At 35.0% G+C, this 27564-nt stretch overlaps 5 protein-coding genes and 1 non-coding gene across 8 annotated transcripts; all 6 read right to left on the reverse strand.

The window, feature by feature from the left end:
• Positions 1 to 384: 384 nt before the first annotated feature.
• Positions 385 to 4592, reverse strand: LOC109149843 (CO(2)-response secreted protease-like). 2 transcript variants are annotated; one of them, XM_019297853.1, is made up of 9 exons: positions 4396 to 4592; positions 4037 to 4308; positions 3438 to 3549; positions 2790 to 3315; positions 2591 to 2694; positions 2004 to 2249; positions 1801 to 1915; positions 1465 to 1678; positions 385 to 1227 (listed from the first exon to the last, which is right to left on the reverse strand). In XM_019297853.1, exons 1-9 carry the CDS (start codon positions 4581 to 4583, stop codon positions 671 to 673), a joined length of 2334 nt encoding a protein of 777 aa, XP_019153398.1. In that variant the 5' UTR covers positions 4584 to 4592; the 3' UTR covers positions 385 to 670. The 2 variants fall into 2 exon arrangements, with proteins under 2 accessions (XP_019153398.1, XP_019153396.1); XM_019297851.1 differs by having other exon boundaries at positions 2004 to 2261.
• A 3701-nt stretch (positions 4593 to 8293) lies between these two features.
• On the reverse strand, positions 8294 to 8365 carry TRNAE-UUC. The gene has a single exon. It is a non-coding gene; the product is annotated as a tRNA-Glu (tRNA).
• Positions 8366 to 9537: 1172 nt separating this feature from the next.
• On the reverse strand, positions 9538 to 11983 carry LOC109149158 (la-related protein 1C-like). Of its 2 annotated transcripts, none has more exons than XM_019296818.1 (6): positions 11584 to 11983; positions 10823 to 11330; positions 10581 to 10707; positions 10423 to 10513; positions 9941 to 10012; positions 9538 to 9866 (listed from the first exon to the last, which is right to left on the reverse strand). In XM_019296818.1, exons 1-6 carry the CDS (start codon positions 11866 to 11868, stop codon positions 9789 to 9791), a joined length of 1161 nt encoding a protein of 386 aa, XP_019152363.1. In that variant the 5' UTR covers positions 11869 to 11983; the 3' UTR covers positions 9538 to 9788. The 2 variants fall into 2 exon arrangements, with proteins under 2 accessions (XP_019152363.1, XP_019152362.1); XM_019296817.1 differs by having other exon boundaries at positions 11575 to 11980.
• Positions 11984 to 13464: 1481 nt separating this feature from the next.
• LOC109149310 (peroxidase 64) lies at positions 13465 to 15100 on the reverse strand. The gene is made up of 4 exons (XM_019297024.1): positions 14820 to 15100; positions 14538 to 14726; positions 14305 to 14467; positions 13465 to 14010 (listed from the first exon to the last, which is right to left on the reverse strand). The coding sequence occupies exons 1-4, from the start codon at positions 15054 to 15056 to the stop codon at positions 13613 to 13615; spliced, it is 987 nt and encodes a 328-aa protein (XP_019152569.1). The 5' UTR covers positions 15057 to 15100; the 3' UTR covers positions 13465 to 13612.
• Positions 15101 to 16280: 1180 nt separating this feature from the next.
• On the reverse strand, positions 16281 to 17920 carry LOC109149167 (expansin-A1-like). The gene is made up of 3 exons (XM_019296827.1): positions 17693 to 17920; positions 17014 to 17335; positions 16281 to 16909 (listed from the first exon to the last, which is right to left on the reverse strand). Exons 1-3 carry the CDS (start codon positions 17844 to 17846, stop codon positions 16600 to 16602), a joined length of 786 nt encoding a protein of 261 aa, XP_019152372.1. The 5' UTR covers positions 17847 to 17920; the 3' UTR covers positions 16281 to 16599.
• A 3871-nt stretch (positions 17921 to 21791) lies between these two features.
• Positions 21792 to 23744, reverse strand: LOC109149793. The gene is made up of 4 exons (XM_019297792.1): positions 23364 to 23744; positions 22783 to 22885; positions 22243 to 22404; positions 21792 to 22092 (listed from the first exon to the last, which is right to left on the reverse strand). Exons 1-4 carry the CDS (start codon positions 23627 to 23629, stop codon positions 21925 to 21927), a joined length of 699 nt encoding a protein of 232 aa, XP_019153337.1. The 5' UTR covers positions 23630 to 23744; the 3' UTR covers positions 21792 to 21924.
• Between the last annotated feature and the right edge of the window lie 3820 nt (positions 23745 to 27564).

Genomic DNA, 27564 nt, shown 5'->3' on the forward strand with positions numbered 1-27564 from the left:
TATGCCAACAAATCCTTTAACCTAGACCGCCATAACCTAAATTTCCCTGTACTATCAAATTTTGATACCTCGAATTTTGTACTTGAACTGGTCATCTCAACAGAGCTCTGATACCAATTTGTTGAGATTAACAAGAACAAGAAAAATAATAATGGCAAAAAAGGTAAAGAAGGCAAGATTTACGTGGTTCGGCAATGTGCCTACATCCACGGGAGTGAAACAATTCTCTTATTATTTGTGATGGTGTAATGGTGACACAACCCATAAGGATACAACCAATATATTTATAGGCATCTAATCCTTATACAATAGGTCTACTCGTTTCACTCTTACTCCTATGAGACAAACAGTTATTCCTAATCCATATATGAGACAAACTCAACACTTACAAACTTAGTTAGGATTACCTAAATAAAAAATTTTACACTAAAATAACATAGCAAACATGTTCGAGTGCACGCAAAACCATTACATTATATTAGTCACTAGCTAACATATGGCCGGCCTAACTCTTGAAGACATTTATTCAAAACTTAGCTTGTGGGGCAATAATAAGTATGTACTCCAGTATGGCATTAATGTGGAACACATACACCTCATGGAAGTAGGACCGCACGTACATAATTATCATATATTATTAGTCTCTAAATCGAAGTGACTAAGGTTACATTTACTCAGTGCTTACAACAATTGGACTTCGAACTCTGTATTTACCACTTGTCCATGTAATTGAACCAAAGATGTCATTCTTGGGAGATGATGGAGCTGTGAAAGTCACCTTATAGGTTAGTTTCTTCTTCTCTTTTGTAAATACTAACTTGTTTGGTGTCACCGTAGCCTCAATGCCTGTCATTGCTTCTATAGTTGCAGTGTACACAGATTCTTCAGGACCAACATTTGTGGCAGTTCTAGTAACTGTCTTAGGCTCACCGTCCTTGAGCTTGGAAATGGCGATTGATGGGTAGTTGATGCTAGAGACGGCATCTTCTGTCAACTTATCGGGGCACTGGAAGTCCTTGGGAATCGTCTTGGAGATGAGCTTGATTTGGGATGTGTTGTAGCCTGTAACGCAGAGGAACAACGCGTAATCTGCAGTCTCAGTCTCGTAAACCAGCCCGGGCTCTATTGAGGCCGTGGGGTTTGCTTCTCCGGCGCCAATGTCATATGGCGTGGCAGTTTCTCCAGATGTTGTAGTTATTGCTGCATTTTGATTGTTTGTCTGTATTGCTGGAAGTGAAAGAAGAATTTGAGTTTACTACTAAGCTAAAAGATATAACAACTTTATTTCCTACCCTTTACATTTTTTTTTTATAGGAACGAGAGTGCTGAACTTGACTCATAAAGTCTTAGTCCAACAATTTTCTAACCACCTAGTATTGGACTTGGCCATTCAAGGCCTTGTCCTCCGTTCAACATGATTATTGAACATAGTTTAATTGTTGTTGTTGTTATTAATTACCGTACATGTGGTCATTATAGCTGATCTGATTGCTGAAGCACTGAATTTTGGGTTTTGTGCCTTGACTGCGGCGACAATCCCAGATGTATGCGGACAAGACATGGAAGTCCCTGAGATTATGTAGTAGCCTGGGGGATTCTTGCCAGGGATAGCCCGGTTTAGGTCAGCTTCAGTAGGCCATGCTGCTAGAATGTCAACCCCAGGTGCACAAATGTCTGGCTGCAATTCCCAACCAAAAACATTATCATGCATGCATCCTGTGATGTCGTTGCTTAGCTTTAATTTGCATGGTTTCATGCATTCTATATATAGCATACATTAATTAGATGCCATTAACATACCTTGAGAATATTTGTACTTGCAAGGGAAGGTCCTCTTGCAGAAAAGGAGATCACCACAGGAGCTGATTTATTTCCTGTGATTGTCACAGTTGGGAGGATTGTTGCGACCGGGTTCCTTAATTCACCAATATTTTAGGAAGTTAGGATGGAATAACAGTTGATAGAAAGAATTTAATGGCAGTTAAATGTCAAATGATTTTAACCTGGTTGAGTTGATGTAATTGGAAACTTGATTGCCTTCCTTTTCTATGATTATAGAGCCCGGGAAAGTATCAAATTTCGGCGCAATGAACCTTGTCTCATCCGTGACTATTAATATTATTCCAACCCCGCCCGCACTTATCACCTCATCTTTCTGATCGTCAATTCCATAATTTGGGTCGTGGGTTTCACACAAAATAATCTTTCCATTCGCCTTCGCAGGGTCTAATGATTGCGGTACACAATCCCTGAAACAAACACCACCTCCATCTGTCATAGTACTATCAATTTCACTGAATTTTAAAGTAATTAACCAGCTAAGTTGGTCAGACTATCGACTTGATAACTACAAAATTACACTCTCAGCTGAAGTTGTATATTGATTTTCTTAAATTGAGTAAGCCCAGTGCACAATTGGATAGTGGGTGCCCTAAAAAGAAAAATTTACTAGGCTATGCTGTTGATTTAATTACAAGTTTGATTACCAGCATGCAATTTATTGACTTTCTTAGTTTAAATTAATCCAGGGTAGCTGGTTTCTCTCATCACCCATCAAAGAAAATTCATTGATTTTTAGCAATTGAAATACCTTGCGTCGTCGCTTCTAGTAGCATTGTCCAGTTTAAGTGACGCCCCGGTCGCCAATGGATGCATCGTCGTTTTGGTGAGGTTACCAAAATGAATTCCTCCGCCCTATACTCCACACAGACAAGATAATTAGGACATCTATGCATGTATATTTGCAAATACACATGCATGATATGGTTTAAGGTTGTTGTGTTGACTACCTTGATGACTGTTTTGTCGCCCAAGATGACTTGTGACTGGAAATCGCGGTCAATTGTGGAGGCGGCGACGGTGAAAATCCAGGGAGCTTCGTTGACCACACTACTGCGGTAGGGGCCACTGTTTCCGGCGGAGCAGACCACTACAACGCCTTTCTCCACCGCATGGAACGCGCCGAGGGCGATAACGTCGGTGGTGAAATCCGGTTTGAATCCACCGGAACCGCCCAGAGACAGCGACAACACGTCCACGCCATCCTTAATGGCATCATCGAAGCCTTTCAAGATCGCAGAACCTGGGCATCCGAAAGACTGGCAAACTTGGTACATGGCAATTCTCGAACTGGGGGACCCACCCTTGGCAGTTCCCATAGCCAGGCCGTAGTATGACGCGTCATCGACAAGGGACCCTGCTGCCGTGGACGCCACGTGGGTTCCATGCCCAGAATGGTCCCGGGGTGACCCGCTATCTAAAATATGACCGCCCTGATCGTCGGAATTCGGGTAATATCGGGCCCCAATTATTTTTCTGATAAGGCCGGGTCACAACAAAAGTTGCATTTCAATTATGTAAGTTGATTAACGGATACCTAAATAATGCTACGCAAAGTTTCTTTTCGAAGTAAAACTAGGTTGTCTTGTCTTTTTTACCTGTTGCAGTTGGAAGAGTTGAAATCATCACCTTTCTCGCACTTCCCCTTCCACCTAGCCGGAATTGGTCCCATGCCATCGTCATGGAAGCTAGCAGATTCAGGCCAGATTCCTAACATATATAGTTTAATTTGTACATTAACAACACTATCATTTTTTGTAGTGATTAGAAAAATTCGCAACCACTTTTCGAGAGAGGTACACAAAATAAACCCCTATTGTGACGTTAGCCAGCAAAGAAGTGTAAACTAATATTTTAAGTTACTTAGTTTATGGTTAACCGACGACTCAAATTAAGAAATCTAATAAACAAGCTCTCGTTACAAATCAGAGGTATAACTTTATAATAGCTGGGCCAAGACCTTATGATCTAATGGCACTAAAGTTGGACTCCCATATGGGAGATTGTAAGGGCGGTATTGCTCTTTGTGCTTCAGTAGGTTGATAAAGTAGTTATGAACAGATACTACATTGTAATTGAGTCAGTTGCATTCAAAAAACTTTATAATAGCCCTACTAACTTAGCTGGGTTACCCAAAACATTATTATTTAGTATTATACTCCTATGTACGTGAAAATTGACGAAATGAAAAATTAACCTGTATCCATGATGCCTATTATGATATCTGCTCCACCGGAAGATGATGGCTGAGCAGAAGCTGATCCGGGGCGGATGGCGGCAGAGATTTTTTTATCAGAAAAGGAGTCCAGGAAATCCCATGACTGGGTTGTATGGAGCTGTAGAATTGGATCAGGAAAAACCGACACCACTCCTGGCTTCTGGGCAATTGATCGAGCTTCTTCCGCCGTCAACCTAGCTGAAAATCCAGAGAAGCCATTTGTATAGCTATACACCAATGCATTCCTTTTCCTGTTACACGTGCATATATATACACACATATTAAGATCAATGAACATAACCAAAAGTAGCAGATGAAGTTTAAAATAGATTATTGACCTTTTAATCAATGAGGTGACGAGCTGAGCTTGATCCTTTCGCATGGAGCCATTATTGGATGGAGCCGCTGCGCCCATGTAGACGATGTAAACTCCATCATTTTGTTGTTTTAGAGGAGCTGCCTTGGATTCTACGAGACAGGAGAATAAGAACACAGACACACAGAAAAACACAGAAAACCTCTTCATGTTGTTCTTGATATGGGCTTAGACAACAAAAACTATCTCTATATATAGTGAGCTGATGAAAATCAGAGTGCATAAATTTTTGTTGAATGAGGTACAAGCTAGGGGGCCACGGTGGTATCCACTCAAAGTGGGAAATTGCTTATCCGAACACTCCACTTAGAGGGTGGTGGTGGTGGAGGTTTGTGGCAGTATGGAATGTTAGCTCTTATTTATTTATTAATTTTAATATTATAGTCTGATCATTGCTGAAAGGGTGACAATAGAGATGTATAGTTTTAGGTGACATGCATGATAATAAAAAAATTGAGTGTAGGTATAGTGACTCAGCAAATATTCAGTTTAAATCTTTGAATTGATGGGAGATGATCTCCGTCTTAGAACAAAAAGCGTACTCAGATCAATCTTATGTCACTAAGACACATTTTTCGATTTAAATTCTCTTTCAATTTTCAGGACAGAAGGTAAGAAACCCTCAAATTTAGGGTTTAAATGGATCGATAATTGAACTAGTCGTTCCATTCAGATGACGCCCTAATCTTTCTAGCACAGAGATATGTAAATTTAGGTAACATGATAACCGAATTACTCGTTTTATTCAAATAACAACTGCATGCATGGTGCACACGGTTACACAGCATAATAATCCGGCGGTACTCGTCTAACTATCCAACAAGTTGGTGGACTCACTACTGACTAGCTAGCAGATGCTATTGGGCCTATTGGGATGGCACACTGCTATGTTGATTAAGAGAGAAGTCAAAGCATTGATGGTGGTCACAATTAGACATCACCCTCCCCACCACCCCTTTACTACTCTTGATGCCACATATCATGGACAATGCAAGTACATGGACCATAGCATGTTTGATACGTATAGGGTTTGTTCATACTCAATTATAAAATTAAATTTATACTTCAATATCAACTATATCAAGACATGTTTGATACGTATAGGGTTTGTTCATACTCAATTATAAAATTAAATTTATACTTCAATATCAACTATATCAAGACATGTTTGATCCGATCCTCATGAAATTACTTGTCTCTATTTATTCGATAAAATCAGTATAAGACAACACTAAAATATCAATTTAAAGGTGTTACCTTAATTCAAATGAAAATGATTTAAGCAGTTTAAATTATATATTGTAACAATACCAACGGTGACATGAGGGATTACAAAATATGAGAGCCCTTTGCGTTAAGCAAGGAATTGGTTGCGACTTGGCCGGATATGTTAAGGCGTATAACAGGAACATGGTCTGTTTTGTTAGTATTGTTTTGTCCAGGTTTGGCAATACCATGATTGCTGTAGAAACTTCTTTTGTTTCTTTTCGATCCCTTCTCTTGCTGTGTCCACTGCCTTATTTTAGTGGGGCAATACTGCAGTAGTAATTAACAAGGAGTAATCATATTGAGTATTGAACGTGTGGCATGAAATATATATGGTAGTTTTCTTAGCTTCACGCTTACCCTTTCTTCTAAACTTGTGGCTATTTGAATATGTGCCCTAAATAGAGTGATGGCTTTGTGGCTTAGTCAACAAAATACCACAAAAAGGTAAAACAATTAAAATTGATCATAACCGGCTATTATACCTCAAACTAAAAATCACGGCCAATAAATCGCTTCATCAAAGAGTCACTCTTAGAATACACTGATTACCAAATTAACTATCTGACCAACTTGGCTAGAATTGAAGTTGCCCCTATCAATATTCATGATGACTTGTAAACCACACTCATGTGTTATATAGCTTGCAAACCACACTAGAAATACCATATATAACAAGCTGAATCGAGGAAGTGTTGACAAGAAACAAAAGCATAATTTTAATATCATGTCAAACTTAATTTTTTGAAAAAGACACGTCCACTCTTAATTGTTACTCATAGTAAATAAATTAAAGCTTTAAAGGATCTGAACAAAACATTATCAGTCATCATGCATCATTTTGACTTCACTCAAAGCGCATCTTTAAACAACTAATTTATTATATTACATTGATTTTTAATATTTTCATATTAATTATACATAACAATTCATTAAACTTTTAAATATATATGATCTATCAATTCACAAAAAAATTTCTAGTTAAAGTACACTATACTCAATTATCCACAAAGTATCCAACTCGTTCTTACTACGCCCCAACAAACTATCAAAGATTAAATTCAAGTACAAAGTAATAAGGAAGTACGTGGTGAATGTGACGTCCTAGTGTGCTCTTTAAAAAATAAAAAATAAAAGAATTGTTGAAGAATGAGCTTGCCATAAGGCCATAGTTATGTCACCCAACTAAAAGATGTTGGGACCAACAAGTCAACAATATTATAGTTGCGATGATTAATTTTCGTCAAACATAAATATAATGGACCATAATCAAACGTCCACTATATCTACACTGTAGACGGTTTTTATTTGTGCACAAGAGATCCAATTTAGACCTTCCCAGTATCCTTAATTCTTTTTCTCAAACATGGTTTCAGTGGGATTCAAACTCTCACATTGTGACCTCCAATCATGACCTTTAAATCAAGCGACGAACCAACTACACTAAGTCCCTACGGGGTTAATACTACTACTACCACTACTACTACCACCACTACTACGACCACTACAACCTCTACTACTGCTGCTGTTGTTGTTGTTATTATTATTATTATTATTATTATTATTATTATTATTATTATTGTGGTACACTTGCCTTTTAAAAAAAAAAAATGCTCCGTACATAAGAAGAAAAATTGAAACTAACTACTATATAAACCATGGCATACTCTTTCCAACGAAATACTCAAACAAAAGTCACAACTCACAAACCCTACAACCCCTTCTCCAATAGTCTCAAAACCCAACCCACTTAAGACAGCGATTTACTTGAATCATTATTGCATGAACCATGGTCCACACAATTATGTGAACCATAAATAAAAAGTATATTTTTAATATACTAAGAGTATATTATTTTATTTAATGTACATTCCGTACAAAAATAATGTACCTTCACTACAAAAATAATATACTTTTAATATATTAAAAATATAGTGTACCTGATATCCATGGTGCACACAATTGTATGGACCATGGTCCGTACAATAATTTGCCGATTTACTTCTCTATGCACATATCTAATTTAATAAATCCAATTACAATTCAATAATAAGATTAGATTTTTTTTTTTTTTTTTTTTTTGTCGTTGTTGCTATTGTAGACAATTATGTTATAAGTCATAATATTTGTTAAGATTTAGTTGATTTCTTATTAATTCTAAATATTTTATTATCTTATCTAAATAAGACAACAAAAAATATCGTTGTCCACTTCTCCCGTGGGTGGTAAGAATAAACCTAATTTGGCAAATGAAAGTGTGCACCATTACATATACATGCAAATATATTGGAGTGTACGCACCAAGTATGTAGTAGGGAGTGTATATTATTTATTAAAATGGCAACACTACATTATATTAGTCACTAAGATGGATCTAATTGTTGAAGATTTGTGCGGCAATACGTATGTAGTCCACTCAACGTTAATGTGGAACGCATATATATAGCTCATGGCAGCAGGCCGAATCGCACATAAATAATTATATCATTATAAGTGGCTGAATCAGCCACCAAAACTCAATGAATTTTGTCTCATTATTGAGTTCATTGAAAGGGATGTCACTTGTGGGAGAAAACATAACAGACTTACAAAAATTCCGTTGCCGGGAATCGAACCCGGGTCTCCTGGGTGAAAGCCAGATATCCTAACCGCTGGACGACAACGGAATGTTGATACATGGATCGTTGTAGTATGTATTATCCTTGCACCAACTGGGAATAATGGAATATACACGCTTAATTTGATTAATTGTATGTTAATCATTGTTTTCTATTTCAATTTTAACCGATCCAAATTCATTTTGGTTAATTTGGTCAATTAACTGAAAGATTATTACTTAGAAAAAATCAACAAAATAATAACATTAAGTCATTAATAAATCCATAATACACGTCTTTAAATTCTAATATTAATTGTGCTATTTAACTTTACGTTAATCAAAAATTTTCAATTCATGATCAATCAGCTAATTTCATTTTAACTGAAGTTTGCATGTGATCAGAAGGGAAATGGAAATACTGAATCATGCATTTTAACTGAAGTTTGCATGTGATCAGAAGGGAAATGGAAATACTGAATCATGCATGGTGTCATTAACATGACTATAATACATTGAAAATCATTTTTCTTAATTATTTTGAGAAATATTAAATGAGAGCACAACCATTACATATTTAAAAATTGTAAGATAAGAAATTTAAAATCTTTTTTTTAATCACAAACTTATTTAATTTTAAAATAATTAATTGTTTTAAAGTAATAAATAAGAAAAGCAATTTCAATGGATTAATTACTATTTACAAATATTTAATTAATAAAAGATTTAAAGTTCAACGTAAAAGAAAGTAAATGAATTTATTTGTACTTTCTTCGATTAATTTTCTTTTTAAAATATTAATTAAGTTCACTTACAAGAAATACGACAAATTTGTATTATAAAAAAATTATATTAATTTTTAAGGATTAAATTTTTCTTTTAAGAACTTCTACAAGAGGAAGAAATAATATAAGTTTCTCAAAATTTTCTAGTAAAATACATTTGGCTTAATATGATATTTCCTCTAAAACTAATGTCCCTAGATTACAAGCCATTGCAAATATTTTATAATAAAAAACTTTTTTCATGAGTATATATATATATATATATATATATATATATATATATATATATATATATATATATATATATATATTACATCTAGGTTAAAAACAACTTTACAACCAAAACAATAATAATAAAATCAATACACAAAAAAGTAATAACAATTTTAGATAAAAAAAAAATAGTAACAATTTTACAATCAAAATAATGATAATAGAATCAAAACGCAAAATCATGTAATATCAATTTCTAAGTAAAAAACTATATATAACTTAATAAAAAAATAATACTATTAACACAAGTATCTGTCTTCAAAATAAATTACTCATACTACAATTATTTTCTTTTCTATCTAAGACTAAAAACCCTCCAATTAAGACAAAATATATATATAACATTAGTAACTAAAAAAAAAAAACTTGGTAACTTGATCTTCCAATCCAGAAACCACAGTTCATCCATCTATCCGCGGCACACTTTTGGTCTACTCAAATCTCAGATTTAGTCGTAGATTGACTAGTGTATATCCATTTTTTCCAGTTATTACGCCTTCTTATTCTCTCACCCTACATAATATGTTAATATTTAGAACAAAACAGAATCCAAATAATTAAACTAATATTCTAGTACAATTAATTACCTGTACTTCAACCACCTTTGAAGCCTTCAAACAATCCAAAATAAACAGAATATTATTTGTCAACTTTGTAACCTACAAAAATAAGATATTAAACATATGTAAAACACAACAAAATAACAAGAATGACTGTGTAGACTACAATTAAGGACTCTCAAGCCTCCAAATTTATTTAAGAATTATTGATCAAAAACAAATGTAGTAAATACTAAATATATAGAAGTATTAAAACTTACGATGTCCATATATATAATTATTTACTAAATATATAGAACTATTAAAACTTACGATGTCCATATATATAATTATTGAGCCGCCAAACTTTTTTAGCTTACAAATGCTAATTTCACGAATTAATAACACAGAACACTATGCAATCTAAATGAGATAAATTGAAATTGAACTTTATATACAACAAAGTTAAAGTTTATTGAAAATTTTTATGTTATTTGTTTCTAAAAAAAACGAAGGAGTAGAGATCTTACTCGATGGAAGTTGGCAATCAAATTAATGGGAACCCAACCCTCTGAATCCATTTTTGATCTTAGATAATGATCATTATCCAAATTAGCATCACTACATGTAATGAGAAAATTGAATTAGCACATGTCTCAATATTGATAAGGCTTCACAATAGGATTACCTGAAGTAATAATCTATCTGTTTGAGTAGCGAAGTAGACAAATTAGTATCTATAGGATATATCATTGATGGTGGTGGTGGCCGGGGCAACGTTGGGACGTACGACGACATAAAAGGGGTTGCCACATCTGAAAAAGATGAAATAACATCAATAAAACATCTGAAAGGGATGAAATAACATCAATAAAACACATGTTAAATCAAAATGGCAAAATGCTAGTAGATCTTGCAAAAGCTACGCACCAAAACCAATTGGACAGCCCAAGGATTGGATAGGTGGGGGTAAAAATGGCGGAGAACTAGGGGGTGGTATGAACCCTCCATGCCGAGGTGCAAACTGATATGGTGGATGGCCATCTCTTCGACCATGATTGTGCCTGTTTCCCTGGTTGTAAGTCCAATCTCCATGGGGATGGGCACCAGAACTTCTTCTAGGAAAATTATTCGGAGAAGAGTGATTAGCCTGTAAATGCACAACTCCTCCAACTACTGGCCTTGGACCTACCATTGAAGGGTCCATAACAGCTGGTATAAAATTCCCATAAGGCATCTCAAAGATGGGGAATGGCGGAGGTGAGTGAGGTGGCGGTGGCTGCCCACTAAACCCACCCTGTCCTGGTACACCACTCCGGTGTTTCATTGAACGTTGCCGACCAGCCATTGTATGCTTTGAATTAGAATTCGAGTGTGAATTGTTATTATGTTGTTTCTGAGATGATTGCTTGTCAGATGATTGTTGAATAACAGGTCCCTATCAAAAATCACAAAATCAAAAACTATGCTAATTAAACATAAACAACATTTTTAAGAAATATAATTAAGGTTCGAGTGCGAATCTGTCAATCAAATAATAGGTCTCTCTATCCCTATCAAATTCACACAACAAGCAATTGCACACAATTACAATTAATACAAAACTTTTAAGAAACATAAATTTATGCATTATGCATTGATAAAACAACATAGCAATAAAAAAAAAAAATGATAGTGTGAACCTGCGAAACCTGGGGAAGAGAGGCGGCGATTTTGGGCGAATTGGAGCGAGTACATTCGGAGAGGGCAGGCCAAGAGACTTCCCCGCCTATAACGGAATGAGTTGCAGCTTCGTTCTCAGATTTATTCTCTTTATTCAGAGAAGCATTATTGTTTTCCGATGGATTCGCCGGCGAACGAGGGGTAGAGGAAGCCTTTGCTTCAGAATCGCCTCCACGCACGACCTGAGCCCATGGAATTGCGGAAGACGGATGAGGCGACTTATGTTCGTTAGGAGAATTACAATCGGCCGCCATGTCAATTACTTTGCTTAGAAAACCTGGAAATCAGCCTTTGTTGCTCACCTGATCACTCTGCAAGAATACTAGAGTAAAACTAGGTTTCTGCAGTGATCACTTTCTTTTTGGGCTTTAAACCCTCAGCCCACTACAACTTCTAAATCCTTCTCCTAAACAACTTCTAAATTCTAACTCTACAGAGATTTGTTTTGTCAATTATTATTAGATTTTTAAAAATTAGTATTTTTATTAATTGAGTAATAAAATATTTTGTTTAAGTTTTATTGTCATTATAATTTTTTCAAACTCTATTGATATTTTCTTTTTGTAAAAATATTAATTAATTAGACTTATTATTGGAAATTCACATTTTATTTATTCTTTTACTTTAAATTTACATCCTAATTTTATAATTATTGATTTATTATTATTTTTTTTTTTTTGATGTTATGTTCATAACATCAATTACTTTTACTTAGTGTTCATGTTTTCTGAATAAATATCTATATTGTTGTAAAGGTTGTCCAAAAATGTATAAGGTGTACTATTTATACATAAAAATTATTTATTATCTTTTAAAACTTCTAATGAAATTAATTTTTAACGAAATTCAGAGTATAGTTATCTTTTGTAATCAAGAGATCCAACTCCCATAAGAATTATGCTCCTAGTGAAAATTGTGGATAAATATTAACCATTAATCTAATATATTTAACTATTGAAAATTAAAAAAAATAATAATAGGGTCGTTTTTATAAATGACCCATATCTTTTTTTTTCTTTATTTTCAACTGTAAAATTAATATACTAGATTGAAGGTTAGGATTTAAGGATTTTGTCCACGATTCTAGGCATGATTCTTCAAGAGAGCAGAACCTACCCTCTATATATATATATATATATATATATATATATATATATATATATATATATTGGTTATGCAAAAGAGTCGTAAATTTAAGTTTCAATTCATTGGAGTTTTTTGCACTTTTAGTCTCATGACTATAGTGGCACTCGCTGATCCACGACTTTTGAACCTTGTAATTTTAGTTCACGACTATTGATTTTTTTTACAAGAATGGTCCTTCCGACCACTTTTTCGTCAAAATTTCACCGAAAAAAAAAAAATTATCTATTTTTAGTCGGGTTAAAATTGACATTTTACTTATCTCAACAAATTAAATGAAAAAAATTGATATTTGACTACATACAATATTACTGGGCTACATACTACTGTCCCAGGCAGCGGAGTACAAGTACCACTCCAATGCTGCTGCTGGATAACCCAACTAGCCCGGGGAACGCCACGGGTGCTCCGCCGCTTATTGACAGCCCTGCCTGCTCCAGGAACTCCGCCACCTGGGGCAGTAGTATGTAGCCCAGTAATATTGTATGTAGTCAAATATCAATTTTTTTCTTTTAATTTTTTGAGATAGGTAAAATGTCAATTTTAACCTGGCTAAAAATGGAGAATTTTTTTTTCCGGTGAAATTTTGACGGAAAAGTGGCCGGAAGGACCATTTTTGCAAAAAAAAAAATCAATAGTCGTGGACTAAAATTGCAAGGTTCAAAAGTCGTGGATCAATTCTGCCCGTGCCACTATAGTCGTGGGACTAAAAGTGCAAAAAAACTCCAATTCATTGCACCAATCAACTTTGGAATGAAATTGACACACAAAAATAATGGGAAATTAAACAAATGCAGAAGTGCAAATTAGCACATGCATCACGCCGGCGCCGGCCACACTGATTTGCTAAACTACCTAATTAACAAATCTGCAATCCAACCTAATCTCTTGGCCGTTCCCGGCGATACTGCTCATCTTGATCATGGACCTCGCAAACGCGTCGTAGAACTCTTGCTGAGAGTTTGCGTATTTGGAAACCAATGCTTTTGTTGTTGGAGTGGTGATGAGTGCTTGGTCGGAAGAGAAAAGGCTGTTTCCTTGGAGGAGTAGCTTGTAGTAGGCGTTGTCAAAGGCGGCGGAGGAGGAGTCCATGGTGGCGCCGGCGTTCCTCACTTTGTTGTGCATCGGGCACACCTTCCGTAAGCTGCCGGCGAACGACGCTTTCAGCGACGGGTCCACGTCGTGGCTTTTGTCGAAGTTGTGGATTCTGTTCTGGAATGATGAACAATGGGAAAAACCCAGACTGTGTCCTCCTGCATCATTATATATATGAAGATACAATTTCCAACTCAATTGTGAACTGTTGAGCATATAATTATTAATGTGCAAATGTTTAGACTTTTAGTTGAAATGGAGCACATGTTTTAATTTGATATTAGAGTCAGACCAAAGGTCATGGGTTGGGTTCGAATCTACATCATTCAGCGACTCACCCGTAATCCCTATCAGGCTTTTAGTTGAAATGGAGCACATGCTTTAATTTCAATGAACCAATTGAATATTTTGTTACAAAAATATAAATTTTAACACATTCATAATTATATTACCTGAGAGTGCTACTAAATCCTCCATGGAAAGGCCTCTTTGGGCGAAGTTTTGGCGGAGTTGGGTTATGTTGAAGGTGGGAGATGGCAGTTGTCTGGTATCTGTGGCTATGGAGATTCTTCCATCTTTTCTACCTTTTGGCACATCCCAGTGAGGACCTCCAGACTTCAACAATGTAATAGAGTCAGTAACATTCAAAAAATATATATATATAATTTAGTAAATTTAAACTTACAAGAGCAACTGCATCCCTAGCGGCCAAGGCCAGAATATCAGCACAAGAAACAACACCGGGACAAGCATTCTCGACCTGTTTCTTGGCCTCATCAATCACGTAAAAAGCATGCAAAGAAATATTAGGAGGTCCATCTTTCTCAGCTTTGTTACCGCCACTCGATTTCAACAGCACAGAGCCATCACACCCCTTTCAATTAACACAATTAAAGAATGAATTTCCACAAATTAAACCCAACCCAGACATCATAATATATCTATCTATCCTGTAACAATTACGTACTCTAATGAAGCAGTCATGGAAGTGCATCCTCAACAGCGCTGCTGGGACAGTTCTGTCGTTCAACATAGCTTTCTTCACAACACCAGTTATGACAGACTCTGCTTTAGGGCATGTTTGGTCGTAGTAATTTGAGCTTAGTGCATTCGCCATTAATGGAGTAACAGAAAACATGATGAATAGTACAACAAAACCCAGGACCAGAGAGCTGCTTGGACATGCCATTTTCAGCATGGACATTAACTGTAAATATATGTTATACAACGTTAATTACTGTAACTGATAATGATGAGTTTGCGTTGACAACATGATTCCAATACGAGTGTATTTATAAGGGAGAGGGTACGAGCTAAGAATCACTCAATCGGGCAATACAGACGCATAGAGACATAGAGTTGTTATTTGTTAGAATGTTTGGTGAGGTAGATCCATCAACTCTTTGGGAACAATGATATATATCTTCATCAATCATATTATATATACATGGAGTTGTTTTTGCACACATATATTATTAGTACTGTTTATACTTTTAGTGTTGTTTGCATTGTGATGGACAATTGGACATGGAATCTGCTTGAGCTTAATTTTTGTGTATTGTAGTATTGTTACTAGATTCTATTTAAAGGTTTGAAGAGTGTTAGGAAGAATTGAACTAGTGATTTTCAGGTATGAAAGTCATGCCAATTAAGGACAATTCAACCAAGTTAGTAAGACAGTTGGTTTGAAAATTTCAAGTTTGATTCTATGTGAAAGCTGTCTATTGATATTCTTGAATGACCCGATCAGCTATAGGCAACCTAGATTGATTTGTCTCATTGTGATCATTTGACGGTTATAGTTACAAAGCGGGCTTTACTCAAACACACATTGGATAGTGATTACAAATTTTCTCGTAAATTAAAGAGTCATAACAACCCGCTCGATCATCCACTTCTTTTGTGAAGTTATACCCTGCCTATATATTGATTAAAAAAAAAAACAAGAATTTTGTTTTGAAAGTGCATGGAATGATGTCAGAGGGAATATAACTTGTTGGTGCTAACGAGATTCTGCATTCAATAATGCAGATAGATAGTGATATTATCTTGTGCCTTAAGCTTTGCCTTTTAGGTTTGACAAGTAGTTGTATATGGGGTTTGGAGGAGTACAAAGTTGGTCAATTGGTGGATAGGGTTCAACCATTTAAAAGGTATGAGGATTGGTTAATGATCATTATAGGTTATATTTATTCACTTTTGTCTGATTCTGCAACATATATAATAAAGTGAACCTACCTAAAGCTCAAATCATCCCTTCAATTATATATATTCATAAGTTTCTAAAATCATATAATTCCCGATGAAAGTTAGGGAACAACATGTCAAAATGGAGAAGTTATATACGGCACAAATGACCTCTTAATTTAATGGTTAGAGAGATTTCAAGATTTAAATGTATAAAAATAAAATTGTAAAACGGCACGAATATGTATTATTTATAACATGGAAATCTTCACATTACAAGTTTATAGGGAAGAACTGAATGTACTGATAAGGCACACATTATTTCTTTTTTTTTTTTTTACAATGAAACCAAACTGTATATTACTTATTGCCAACAACCTTGTAATGGGCCAATATTTGGGCTAGAGTTATTGGGCTTATACTCAGCCTGTAATCAGAAACTGTCCAAAAGAATCTGCGTAAAACCCAAAAATAAGTGGCGGGCTGCTTTCGGTAAAATAGCAAGCAAGCCACTGCCTGATGGGCCTAAGAACTCTAAGCCAAATCATGGGCCGGGCCTCTTATGAGAATTGGATTGGGCTGGCGAAAGTCTGCCCAAATCTCCAATTGGATGGGGCCAAGTTCAAGAAAGTCTTGGTGACGCCATCACTGGATGTGACCCGGAAAGACAGTGATTGACCATTTAGGTATGCATTAGATTGCCAGTTGACTCCCCAATTTCTTGACATTGCCATCCAGCTAGTTTTTGAACCCTTGATTTGCACTGATCTAATGGATCCAGCTCCACCCACATTTGTGATTAGCACTAGCTCAAAGTAATCATGGCCGTTGATCGTAAATCTCACCCCACCACGTTTAATGCACGGTACCCTGATCCATAAAATCATACATAGGATAATGACAGCACTGTCACACTTATTACAATTATGTATGTTTTTAAATTGTCCAGGGTACTGTCAATTTATGTTACTAACCTTTGATAGATAACAGGAACGATACCACCAACGTAAATTCCAATCTTTTCCCAAGCGGGTTGGGCCATGTCGAAGTGGGGACGGGGAGGATTGCACCAACCTCCATTATCGCTAGGAAGAGCATAATTAGGTGGGCAGAAATTTGTGGCGGTAATGGTGACTGAAACTCCCTTCCTGCACCATCGAGGCTCAGCTTTGAAGTCACATATGATCTTATAGCATTGACCACAAGAGGCACCATCGTTGAACAATGCTGTGCTCAATGCCGCAGTCCTAGTCCCATACCTTGTGGTATACAAGTTTCCATACCCACATGCTCCTCCTGTCACACCCAAAAAAAATATTCCATATCAGAATAAAAAATTGATTACGATGAAAACCCACAATCACTACTCAATAGCAGTGTTGCAAAAATCGCGCGCTAGGCGCCCGCTTAGGCGCTTTAGGCACCTGCCTAGTATAGGTGCTTTAGGCACCCTAGGCGGTCCCCAGATGCCTAGAGGACGCCTAGCAATTTTTTCAACATTGCTCAATAGTATATTTTAACCAACAAAGGACTATAAAAAGGTAAACCAGCCTAATTAAATTATATATAACTGATCAGTTCAAACCAATAAAGTCAATAGACCGTCGAATTTAGAATCTTGTAGAGACCTTAGAAATTGTTCAAATTACATACCCATTGTGCCAGAAGCATCACTGCCTCCATAGAAAGTTGCATGAGCCCTTTGCCACCCAGAAGCTGTGAAAGCATTGCCGCCATTGATGAAGAAAGCAAGGAAATGAAGTAATCCAAGCATGAATGCTAGTCCCAGACCACCATAGTGAGCCATTTCTGCTGCACAATACAACTAACTGGGAGGAGAAGGAATGGAAGAATATAGAGGAATATTTGGATTGGAAGATATGTGCAGAGGTGGTCCAAAAGAATACAGAGAGGATAGTTTATATAGGGGCAAGATTTTCTCCATTGCAACTACCTCACATGCTATCTCTGCAACTAAATAATAAAATACTGTTTTTTGTTATATTTCTTTCTTTTGCCAGGCCAGTTATATATAGTTATAACTCCAGAATTTAGAAAAAAAATAATTTTATATCTGGTATTTTATGATCCCTTCATTATAAAGAATATTTAAATATTTATGATTAATTTTACTCGTATGGTAATAGATATAAACCTTTAAAGGTCCATCCATGATAATACTCCTAAATTATATTGTATTTTGTGAGCTTGCATGTGTATTGTGCATTGTACGTTGTGTTAAAACTATAAAAATTTTAATTTTTTGAACAAAATTACTCTTAAATTGTTAAAGTTTATATTAGGGGAATATCAACAATCAAATCAATATTCTAAAAAAAAAAAAAAAAAAAAAAGAAGCAATCAAATCAATTTAGCTAGTTATACTTATTCTGAATACATTACTTACCAAATCAATTTGCCTATTTAAATGATTTAATGCCATAGTAAACAATTATTTTTACATGTTTACCAAATATGTTTTGTCGGTTAGAATACTACGTATGACAAATCAACACATATAAACTAGACTAGAACATCATTTACACTCTCGTAACATTCATCCCTTATGTTGTATGATTTGATTACTAGGTGATGATATGATTAAGCAAATCATGAGATTGCCTAAATATCTTTATTATTAGAATTGATTTATTTCCTTGCTATTAGAATTGCTTTTTTTTTTTTTCTTTAAAGACAATAAATAATTATGGTAAGGAACTTTAATGATGTTCCTTTTTTTTTTTTTTTAATATTTTAATTAGTCTTTGTAACCCTCTTATATAGGCTCTGTTTGACAGAGCTTATAGCTTATTTTAAGCTCCTAATAAGCTATAAGCTCTGTTTGGTAATGTCCCAAAATAAGCTCCTAGCTTAAAATAAGAGCTTATAGCTTATCAGCTCCTTTTCAGCTTTCAACTCCTAGCTTATAGCTTTTCAGCTAGGTTTGACAAACAGAGCTATAAAGGAGATTTTCATTCTAATAAAATAACAAGCAAGAAAGAAGTTTAGTTAAAATCAAGAGGTGGAAAAACTCTCAAAACGTTCTTATTATCCTTGTTCCCTAATCCCTTTAATTTATCTCTCAATATATATATAGACAACCTGCAAACAACCCCCAATAACCCTAATCGCCTTGTGACGAGTACTTTTGCACGGGAAAATAATATTTTGGTTCTGTTGCCGAACGTCAATATGGGCGATATGAAAAGTTTCAGGGGGAGATGTGAGACATCCACTTAACTATGCAAAAACTTGAACATTTACCAGCCACGATGTAACAACTTGAACATCATTAATACTTTGTCTAAAGTCGTCGCTCACCCCACGACAGTTGTGTGAAGCGTGAACTCTTTTTTTGCAAACCGCCATCCCGCAACGAGCTCCACTGTTGTCATGCACTCTACCGCTAGCCATGCCACTTAAGAAACTGTAGTCCTAACACAACCAGATCCCACTCCATCCACTCTTGTCACTCGACTCGAGTTTCTAATGTTTTCAGGCAAAGAAGACCCACTCGTGTGGTTACATTGCTGTCAATTATTCTTTGACAAATCCACCTTCAGCGATCACAAGAAAGTTTCAACAACAACCTATATACTGTATATGTTTGATGTGGCGCAGCTTGGTTAAAAAAAGGCCTCCACGATGACCATTAGTTTTCTTGCGCGCAATTCAAAGAGACTTGTACTCTCTACTTGGGCCCTCTTGCAGCATCAACCTCTGGGTGAACTTGCAAACCTCAAACATAACATCATTTAATTTACACTATCCTCGCAACATTCATCATATCCCTTGATGTTGTATGATTTGATTACTAGGTGATTTTTTTTTTTTTTTTTTTTTTAATGTTGTGATCGGATCAACTAATTAATGAACAATCATGAAGAATTTTATTGTCATATAAAGGCTATGAACATTTAAAGATGAATTCAGGAGGAAAAAATAATTAATCATTTCGATCAAGACAACATCACTCTACCCGTGTTATTCATTTATTTTACTATGGAGTATTGTTTTCTTGAAATATTTCAATATTATATTATCATATTTTAAATCATTAGGTATTGCACAGAATAAAATAGAAAAAGAAATATAATATATTAACATTAATTAATCTCATTCAATTATTCCCACGTTGTATCACCATCCTCTCCAAACTCACATGGGTTTCACAAAATAGGAGGCGTGAATGATCGAATTCCTCAAACCCATTTTATTTTTCATGTTTTCCCATTCTTGAAATGGCTTACGTACAAGACTTCTGACTATCTGTACCTCTACTTTTATATGTTGTTCATTCTCCCTCAATTGACTGATCTGTAAATAAACCCCTACCCAAAGTCGACAATGATATAACTATTATTTTCCCTAATCCATTCTAGTGCAACATCACATGCCTATCCTTTGACATTCTGCGCTGCAGGCCAGTTGTTCATTCTCTGATCTTCCAATAATTGTTAAATAATTAGGTCAATAATCAGGATAATAAGCTGATAACCTATCAAGAAGATTCCTTTTTGACAGTTTCCGATATTAATATATTAATGTACAAAGTTGCATCACTTAAAAGGCTTACTTTTCAACGATAAAGTGAGTTCAATTCTTGTCACGAACAATGAAATTTGAATTTGAGTTGGATTCCTCGTATACAATTTAGTGTTGAATCTGGAAACTAAATTGGCTCGATCTATTTTTTTTTATGAGTCGGGACAAGTTTATGGATTAAAAATATAGTATGAGGAAGCCCAGAAATCTGTGCTATTTTTAAATTATTATTATTATTTTTTTTTTAAAAAAGGAGATTACTGTACGAAGTCGGAGAGAATAAGAAACAAGAGAGAGAATCCGTACGTACTTTTATATTTCTTGAGGTTGAAGAAAGTGGCAAATGGCCATGTGCTGCTTCTAGATTTGTTTGCACCGCCAAGCAAGGATGGTGGCAAAGTTTGAACTTTGCACAGAAGAAAGAAATAGGCTTGTGTTTATGAACACTTCTTTAGGTGAGGCAGTTAAGGAGATGGGTTAGTTGACTTTTGGAACTATAACAGTGGAATTAACTACCATCTAATGACTTGATTAACAATTAACAATCATTCATAGAATATTAAGGCTAATCATTGGGGTTTTGAAGGGTCTGTAAAGATCATTTATCAATAGTTTCAGGTCAAATATATTGCTTGAAGAAAAAATTATGAGAAATGATTGCAGAAAGGATTTCAGCAAACTGAAAGAATGATGGAGATAGAGACAGTACAGTTCACATAATAAAGCAGATAATCAGGTTTTCCGGATTGTAACTATGGCCCCATGAACTCGCATAAAGAGTCTAACCCTTACCCTGTGACTGTAAGGTTTCTTATACACTGTTGCAAAAATCGACATAGATACCGTACCGCTAGACTGAAGGAATTTTATCCTTAGGCAGACATTAGTTGGCCAACTAGGCGGCCTAGGCACCCCAGTTAGCCAACTTGGCTGAATTTTTTTCTTAAGTGTGCAATGTGTACACTGATGTGTTTTTCTTACTATTATTACTCGCCCGTCTAGGCGGCGCATCAAAGCGCTCGACTAGCGCCTTCTACAACATTGACTTCAGAGGATTATTAATGAAGTTTGAAAATATTGTTGAGGTCCATCCTTAAAACCATGACTACAATTTCCATAGTGGTTTCTTGTTTAGTTTTGTAATGAAGCTGGATTATTGCTAAACCTGATTGGTTGTGAATTGAGGTGGTTTCATTAAGCTAGGAAATCCTTCAAGCAACCTTTTTATTCTGCCCAGTTTGGCATTCATGCAGTTTACAAGACTCCTTTAGTCCTCAAAACAGACAGGTGCATGAGATGATGCAGTTTACAAAATAGACACTGATACAGAGCACAATGGTTCATAGTAATAAATGTGAAGGCTGCACCCTTCTCGTCTCGGCTTCAGCGACCAGTGGATCAATGATGCTTCTCCAATCTTCATACGCCAAGGCTGAACCAGCATCGGGCAATGGAAAGCCATTCACAAAGAAGAATGGTGTACCGTAAACCCCTTTCAGACAACCATACTGTCGAAACAAAATGTTTATCAAGTCAAATAGCACAAAGAAATTAAGACGAGTAAATGAAACGAAAGATCATGGTTAGGTTTCAGTGTCCACTGTGAATCTAGCATAATATGGACTCAGTAAAGCTTGTGTTTTTTATCTTCTTTTTACCTTGAAGGAATATCTTGTTGCGTGATCAGTTGTGGAGTCGCTAAATCCAGCTTTAATTTCATCATATAATGTATTTCCAACTGTGTTAGCTGCAAACCTGGCAACGTAAGCTACAACCGATGCTCTGGACAAGTTGAAAGTTGCTTTGTTATAAAACTCCTTCTGTTCATTAACATAACATGTTCAGTTCATTTTATGTCAACGACCAAGCAGTAATTCCAAAATTCAAAGTGACATGACAACAAATTGCCACAAGCAAAAAAAAGTTCAATGATCATGAACATATGATTCTACGTGGTATTATATTGTGTCCGTGTGGAATTGCAGTTCATACTCCGAAGAAGGTTGATAGCAGAATAGTTTTCGAAGATGAATACAAGTTTCATATACACACATGTTATCACTTATCAACCAACGCTTAAATGTGGAAAACATTATTTACACTAAAAAAGCAGAAATGTGAGCAAACTCTTTATTTATCCATAGCTAATTATCAAAAGATCTATGTAGTCAGAAGACTAGGAACAAAAGCGTTCTGACCTGGCTTCCAAAGAAAGACTCCAGTAACTTGTATGGTGAAGAACTATTGAATTTATTGACAATATGCAAAGCTCGGGAACAAAGAAACGCATTGTCGTGGTAACTGCAATTCCAAGAAACAATAAATCAGCTGCAATTGCTATAATTTGTATATAGAACAGACTTCAAAAGTTCCTTCTACACCCGAGATGTTTGCTTCTCAAAAAGCAAGTGATGTCTGGAAACCATGAACGCAAACATAATTGCAGATTCAGACACCAAAAGGCCAAATTGGATAACTTCTTAATTGACCTAAAACATATCATATTTACACTTAGCTCAAACACACCATAATTTGGCAATTCTTCTGTGTGGATCCAAGACCATCCCACATTATATTACTATCATTTATCTCTGATTTCAGAACGACCGCTACAATCTTCACACAATTGACCTAATTCACAACCTCTATAATGTCTCAACTTCTCTAAATTCCATCACAATAAGACAAAATATTCGGCATTTCAATCCAAAAAGACAACAATTTTTGGCTAATCATTTTACTTCAAATAACCAAATTAGTCAAAGAGATAAGAGCATACGGCAACGCGAAGGGGTAAACGACTAGAGAGACGCGAGAGCCGTAGTGTTCGAAGGCTTGCTTGAGCGGAGGCCAGGCGTCTCGGCTGTCGGGGCAGACCGGGTCCAGGAACGCCTCGATCAGTATGGAATCAATCCCGGCTGCTCTATCCTTGTACCAGAACCCATCCTGCTTCGACGGAATCGAAATCTGAGCATGAACCGAAACGGAGAACAACAAGAACCCCACCACCAAAAACTCCGCCCTCAGAGTGTAAAACTGCTCCATTTTCTAGTTTCCCGGTCGCCTGATGAAAGTCTCCGACAAAGAGAGTAAGCAAAAAGATCAGAGGGAGACCCGTGTTTGTTTCTCACCCATTGTTTTAGTCCACTCTTACTTGAATGAAAGAAAAAAATCCAAAAATGTCAAATAAGAACTCAAACTTTAGTTAAAAAGTTATTTAATCCTCTTAATTTTTTAAAAATGTAATTATACACATAAATATTTTATTTTGATGCAACGAAGCCTAATAATAAATAATTGACCTGCTATCACAGGTTTTTAGAGATCCGGGCACCCTCCGGTGAATTTTTCAGACAGAAAAGTGACTGGCGACCAGTCGTCGGTCACGGAGACAGAGAAGAGAAGGCAATGGGTCGCCTTGCCTTCTCAACTGGAGAAGGCAACCAAAATCTAGTTCACCTCCTCGCGGGGAAGGCGACCTAGATTTGGGTTGTCTTCTCTTCTCTGTCACCGTGACCAACGACCGTTCGTCGATCACTTTTTTGCTTGAAAATTCCGTCGGAGGATAGACGCATCTCTAATGACCTGTGACAGCAGGTCAATTACTTGTTGTAGGGCTTCATTGCACCAAAATGAATTGTTTATGGGTGTAATTGCACCTTTAAAAAGTTAAAGGGGCTAATTGACTTTTTAGCTAAAGTTCAATGACCTATTTGACCATTTTCTGAAAAAAAAAATAAATAAATTATTCCGTAATTTAAAAAGTAATTTTATATTGAAAAGAAAAATAATTGGTAAAATACTAAAATTTGGATAATATATCTAAAAATGCATATGCTGATATATTACAGAGTATCAATTTAGAGAAAATTAAACCAAGAGTTAACACATACATAAATTAAATAATGGTAGCACAGATAACTCAATTGATTTTTGGATGGTAGATTATGGACAATGACGAAGACCAGGAGTTAACACATACATAAATTAAATAATGGTAGCACGGTTAACTCGGTTGATTCTTGGGTGGTAGATTGTGGACAATGACGAAGAATGTAACCCTAACAATCACAGTGTGAATAACTCAGTTCCTTTTTATGTGACAAATTGTGAATAAGGCAGGAGAATGAGGTCCTGCTGTATTATGGGGTTTCACCCTCTTGTGCAGGTTGATCCCCGTAGGGCAAATTATGCTGTGGAACCGTATCCACCTTGTGAATATAGAATTCAAAAACTATGAACAGAGTTATATAATTATGAATATAGAGTTCTATAATTATGAACATAGAGTTCTGTAATTGTGAGTATAGAGTTCAATAATTGTAAATATGAAGTTCAAAAATTATGAACATAGAGTTTTATATTTATGAATATAAAGTTCAGTAATTATGAACATAGAGTTCTATAATTGTGAATATAGAGTTCAATAATTGTGAATATGAAGTTCAAAAATTATGAACATAGAATTTTATAATTATGAACATAGAAATGTGTCCACCTTGCAAGGTGGACACAGTTCCACGGCATAACAATCCTCCTTGTAGTGACTAGGCCTTGGTCCTTCCACCTTATGAATTGTTGAATTACCGTGATTTGCTCATCTACAATCCTATCGGGAGTGTAGGGCTCTTGAAACAAGAAATTTTATATTCCGTGGACAAAAAATTAAATAACGAAAGATATCTTATTTTAATGAAAACATGAATACATTAACAGGGCGTTTGGTTGGAGAGGGGGAATTATGTGGGAAAGGAATTGTAATTCCATGGGAGTTGAATTACTGGGAATAAAGTGGGAATTTAAATTTCAGTGTTTGGTTGATAGGAGTAGAATTACTGGGAATTTCAATTCCAATGTTTGGTATACATGGGAATTGAAAGGGAATAAGTAGTATAAAGTCAAAAATGTCCATTATTGTTGTTAGACATTAATTTTAGGTTAAAAAAGGAAGGGATAATTTTGACTCATCACTATCTTTTTTTCCCAGGAATTAAAATACCAGGGGGGGACCTGGGATTTTAATTCCATGAAAATTGGGGAATTGCAATTCCATGGAATTGCAATTCCCTCCAACCAAACTACGGAATTTAATGGCCTTTGGAATTAGGTGGGAATTAAGTGGGAAGGGAATTTAAAACGGTATTGCTATTTGCACCACCCTTTGACCAAAAGAGGATATAAAGTATCTTGAAATTGTAAAAAGGTAAAAACTTTTAATAAGTGCATAGGTGGTATAAATAGCCAAATAAGGATTTATTTTGCTATTTGCACCACCTTGACCAAACTTCATTTATGAGGTATAATTAATAATATTTTAATTCAAAACCTAATTAATTAAAACTTTAATTTACCAGGACTATGTGGTCTAATGGTATCCGAGTTGGACTTCCAATTGGAAGATTATGAGTTCAAGCCTCAGTGGAGGCGTTATTGGTTCTTTGTGTTTCAGTAGGTTGAGAAAGTATATGAACAGATACTACAATGTAATAGAACCAATAGCTTTCAAAAAAAAATTAAAACTTTAATTTTTTTTTAAAAAAAAGATGAACCTAGTCACTGTTTTGCTTTTGTTTTGTTTGTTTTTTTTTTGTTTTTTGTTTTTTGTTTTTTTGTTGTTATTTTTTTTGTTTGTTTTAATGCCTAATTATTTATGCAATATTTTTTTAAGTTTCAATAAATATTTTTTTTAAGTTTCTATTTTCAATACATTTTTTTTTATTCAATATATATACTTTTTGTTCAATACATATTTTTTTTAAGTTACTAATTTTAATACATTTTTTTTAAGTTTCTAATTTCAATACATATTTTTAAGTTTATAATTTCAATACATATTTTTTTTAAACAATTAGTCAATATTAATGTTTGTGAGATGAAATTACTGATAATTTGGGCGGCAGAGAATACAAATTGGACTCATATGACTCTATATATATGTGGGGTGTGTGTTATGTATATGTATCACACAATCTATAAGCCATGGATGATTGGATAGAAGATTTTTTTAGTTACAATAATCAGAATCAAAGTCAGTTACTTAGTTACAATGATCAAAATCAAAGTCAAAGACATTATATATGAGGTATTTTAAGTTGTTATTTGACTTTGAATTGTTATTTATTTCTATGGGTGTTGCTATTTGTATTTTAAGCCAGTTTGTTCTTGCTTGCTAGGTAATTAGGATTCATTTAAATTAGATATAATTTCTCAATTGACTAAATAACAATCTCTTTGTTCCATGTCAAGGGAGAAAATTATAGTATTAATCAATTTGGTGAATATAGTTGTAAATTAATTTAATTTGTTGTGAATATAGTTGTAAATTAAGCAATTTATTGTATTTACAGTATAAACAAATAGGCAGAATTGAATTGTTAATGAATTGTTATTTATTTCTATGGGTGTTGCTATTTGTATTTTAAGCCACTTTGTTCTTGCTTGCTAGGTAATTAGGATTCATTTAAATTAGATATAATTTCTCAATTGACTAAATAACAATCTCTTTGATCCATTTCAAGAGAGAAAATTATAGTATAAAGAGTAATGAATTTGGGATTTTATTTATTGGGTGACCGGTGAGTCTATCTATATACTAAATTAATTTAATTTGTTGTGAATATAGTTGTAAATTAATCGATTTATTGTATTTACAGTATAAAAAGATAGGTAAAAAATCAATTTATTGAGTAATATTGAGTACATAGAGCAATATATACTACAAAGAATACACAATTGCAGGAAACTATTCTACAGAGACGGAAGGACAACCATAAATACAAAATTCAAAATAGAAAGAGTGTAGGAACGCATGCAGTAGACTTATTTTATGATTAGAAGCCTTGACCTCCACTTATTTTATGATTAGAATTTTAACTACCTCAAAATTGTTAGAACTCTAATCCACATATCTTTATAAATTGTTACAGTATTTACAGTATAAAAAGATAAGTAGAAAATCAATTTATATTTCAAAGTCTCAA

This window comes from Ipomoea nil, unplaced genomic scaffold (assembly GCF_001879475.1).
Source record: "Ipomoea nil cultivar Tokyo-kokei standard unplaced genomic scaffold, Asagao_1.1 scaffold2159, whole genome shotgun sequence".
In the NCBI taxonomy this organism is placed as follows: Eukaryota; Viridiplantae; Streptophyta; class Magnoliopsida; order Solanales; family Convolvulaceae; genus Ipomoea; species Ipomoea nil.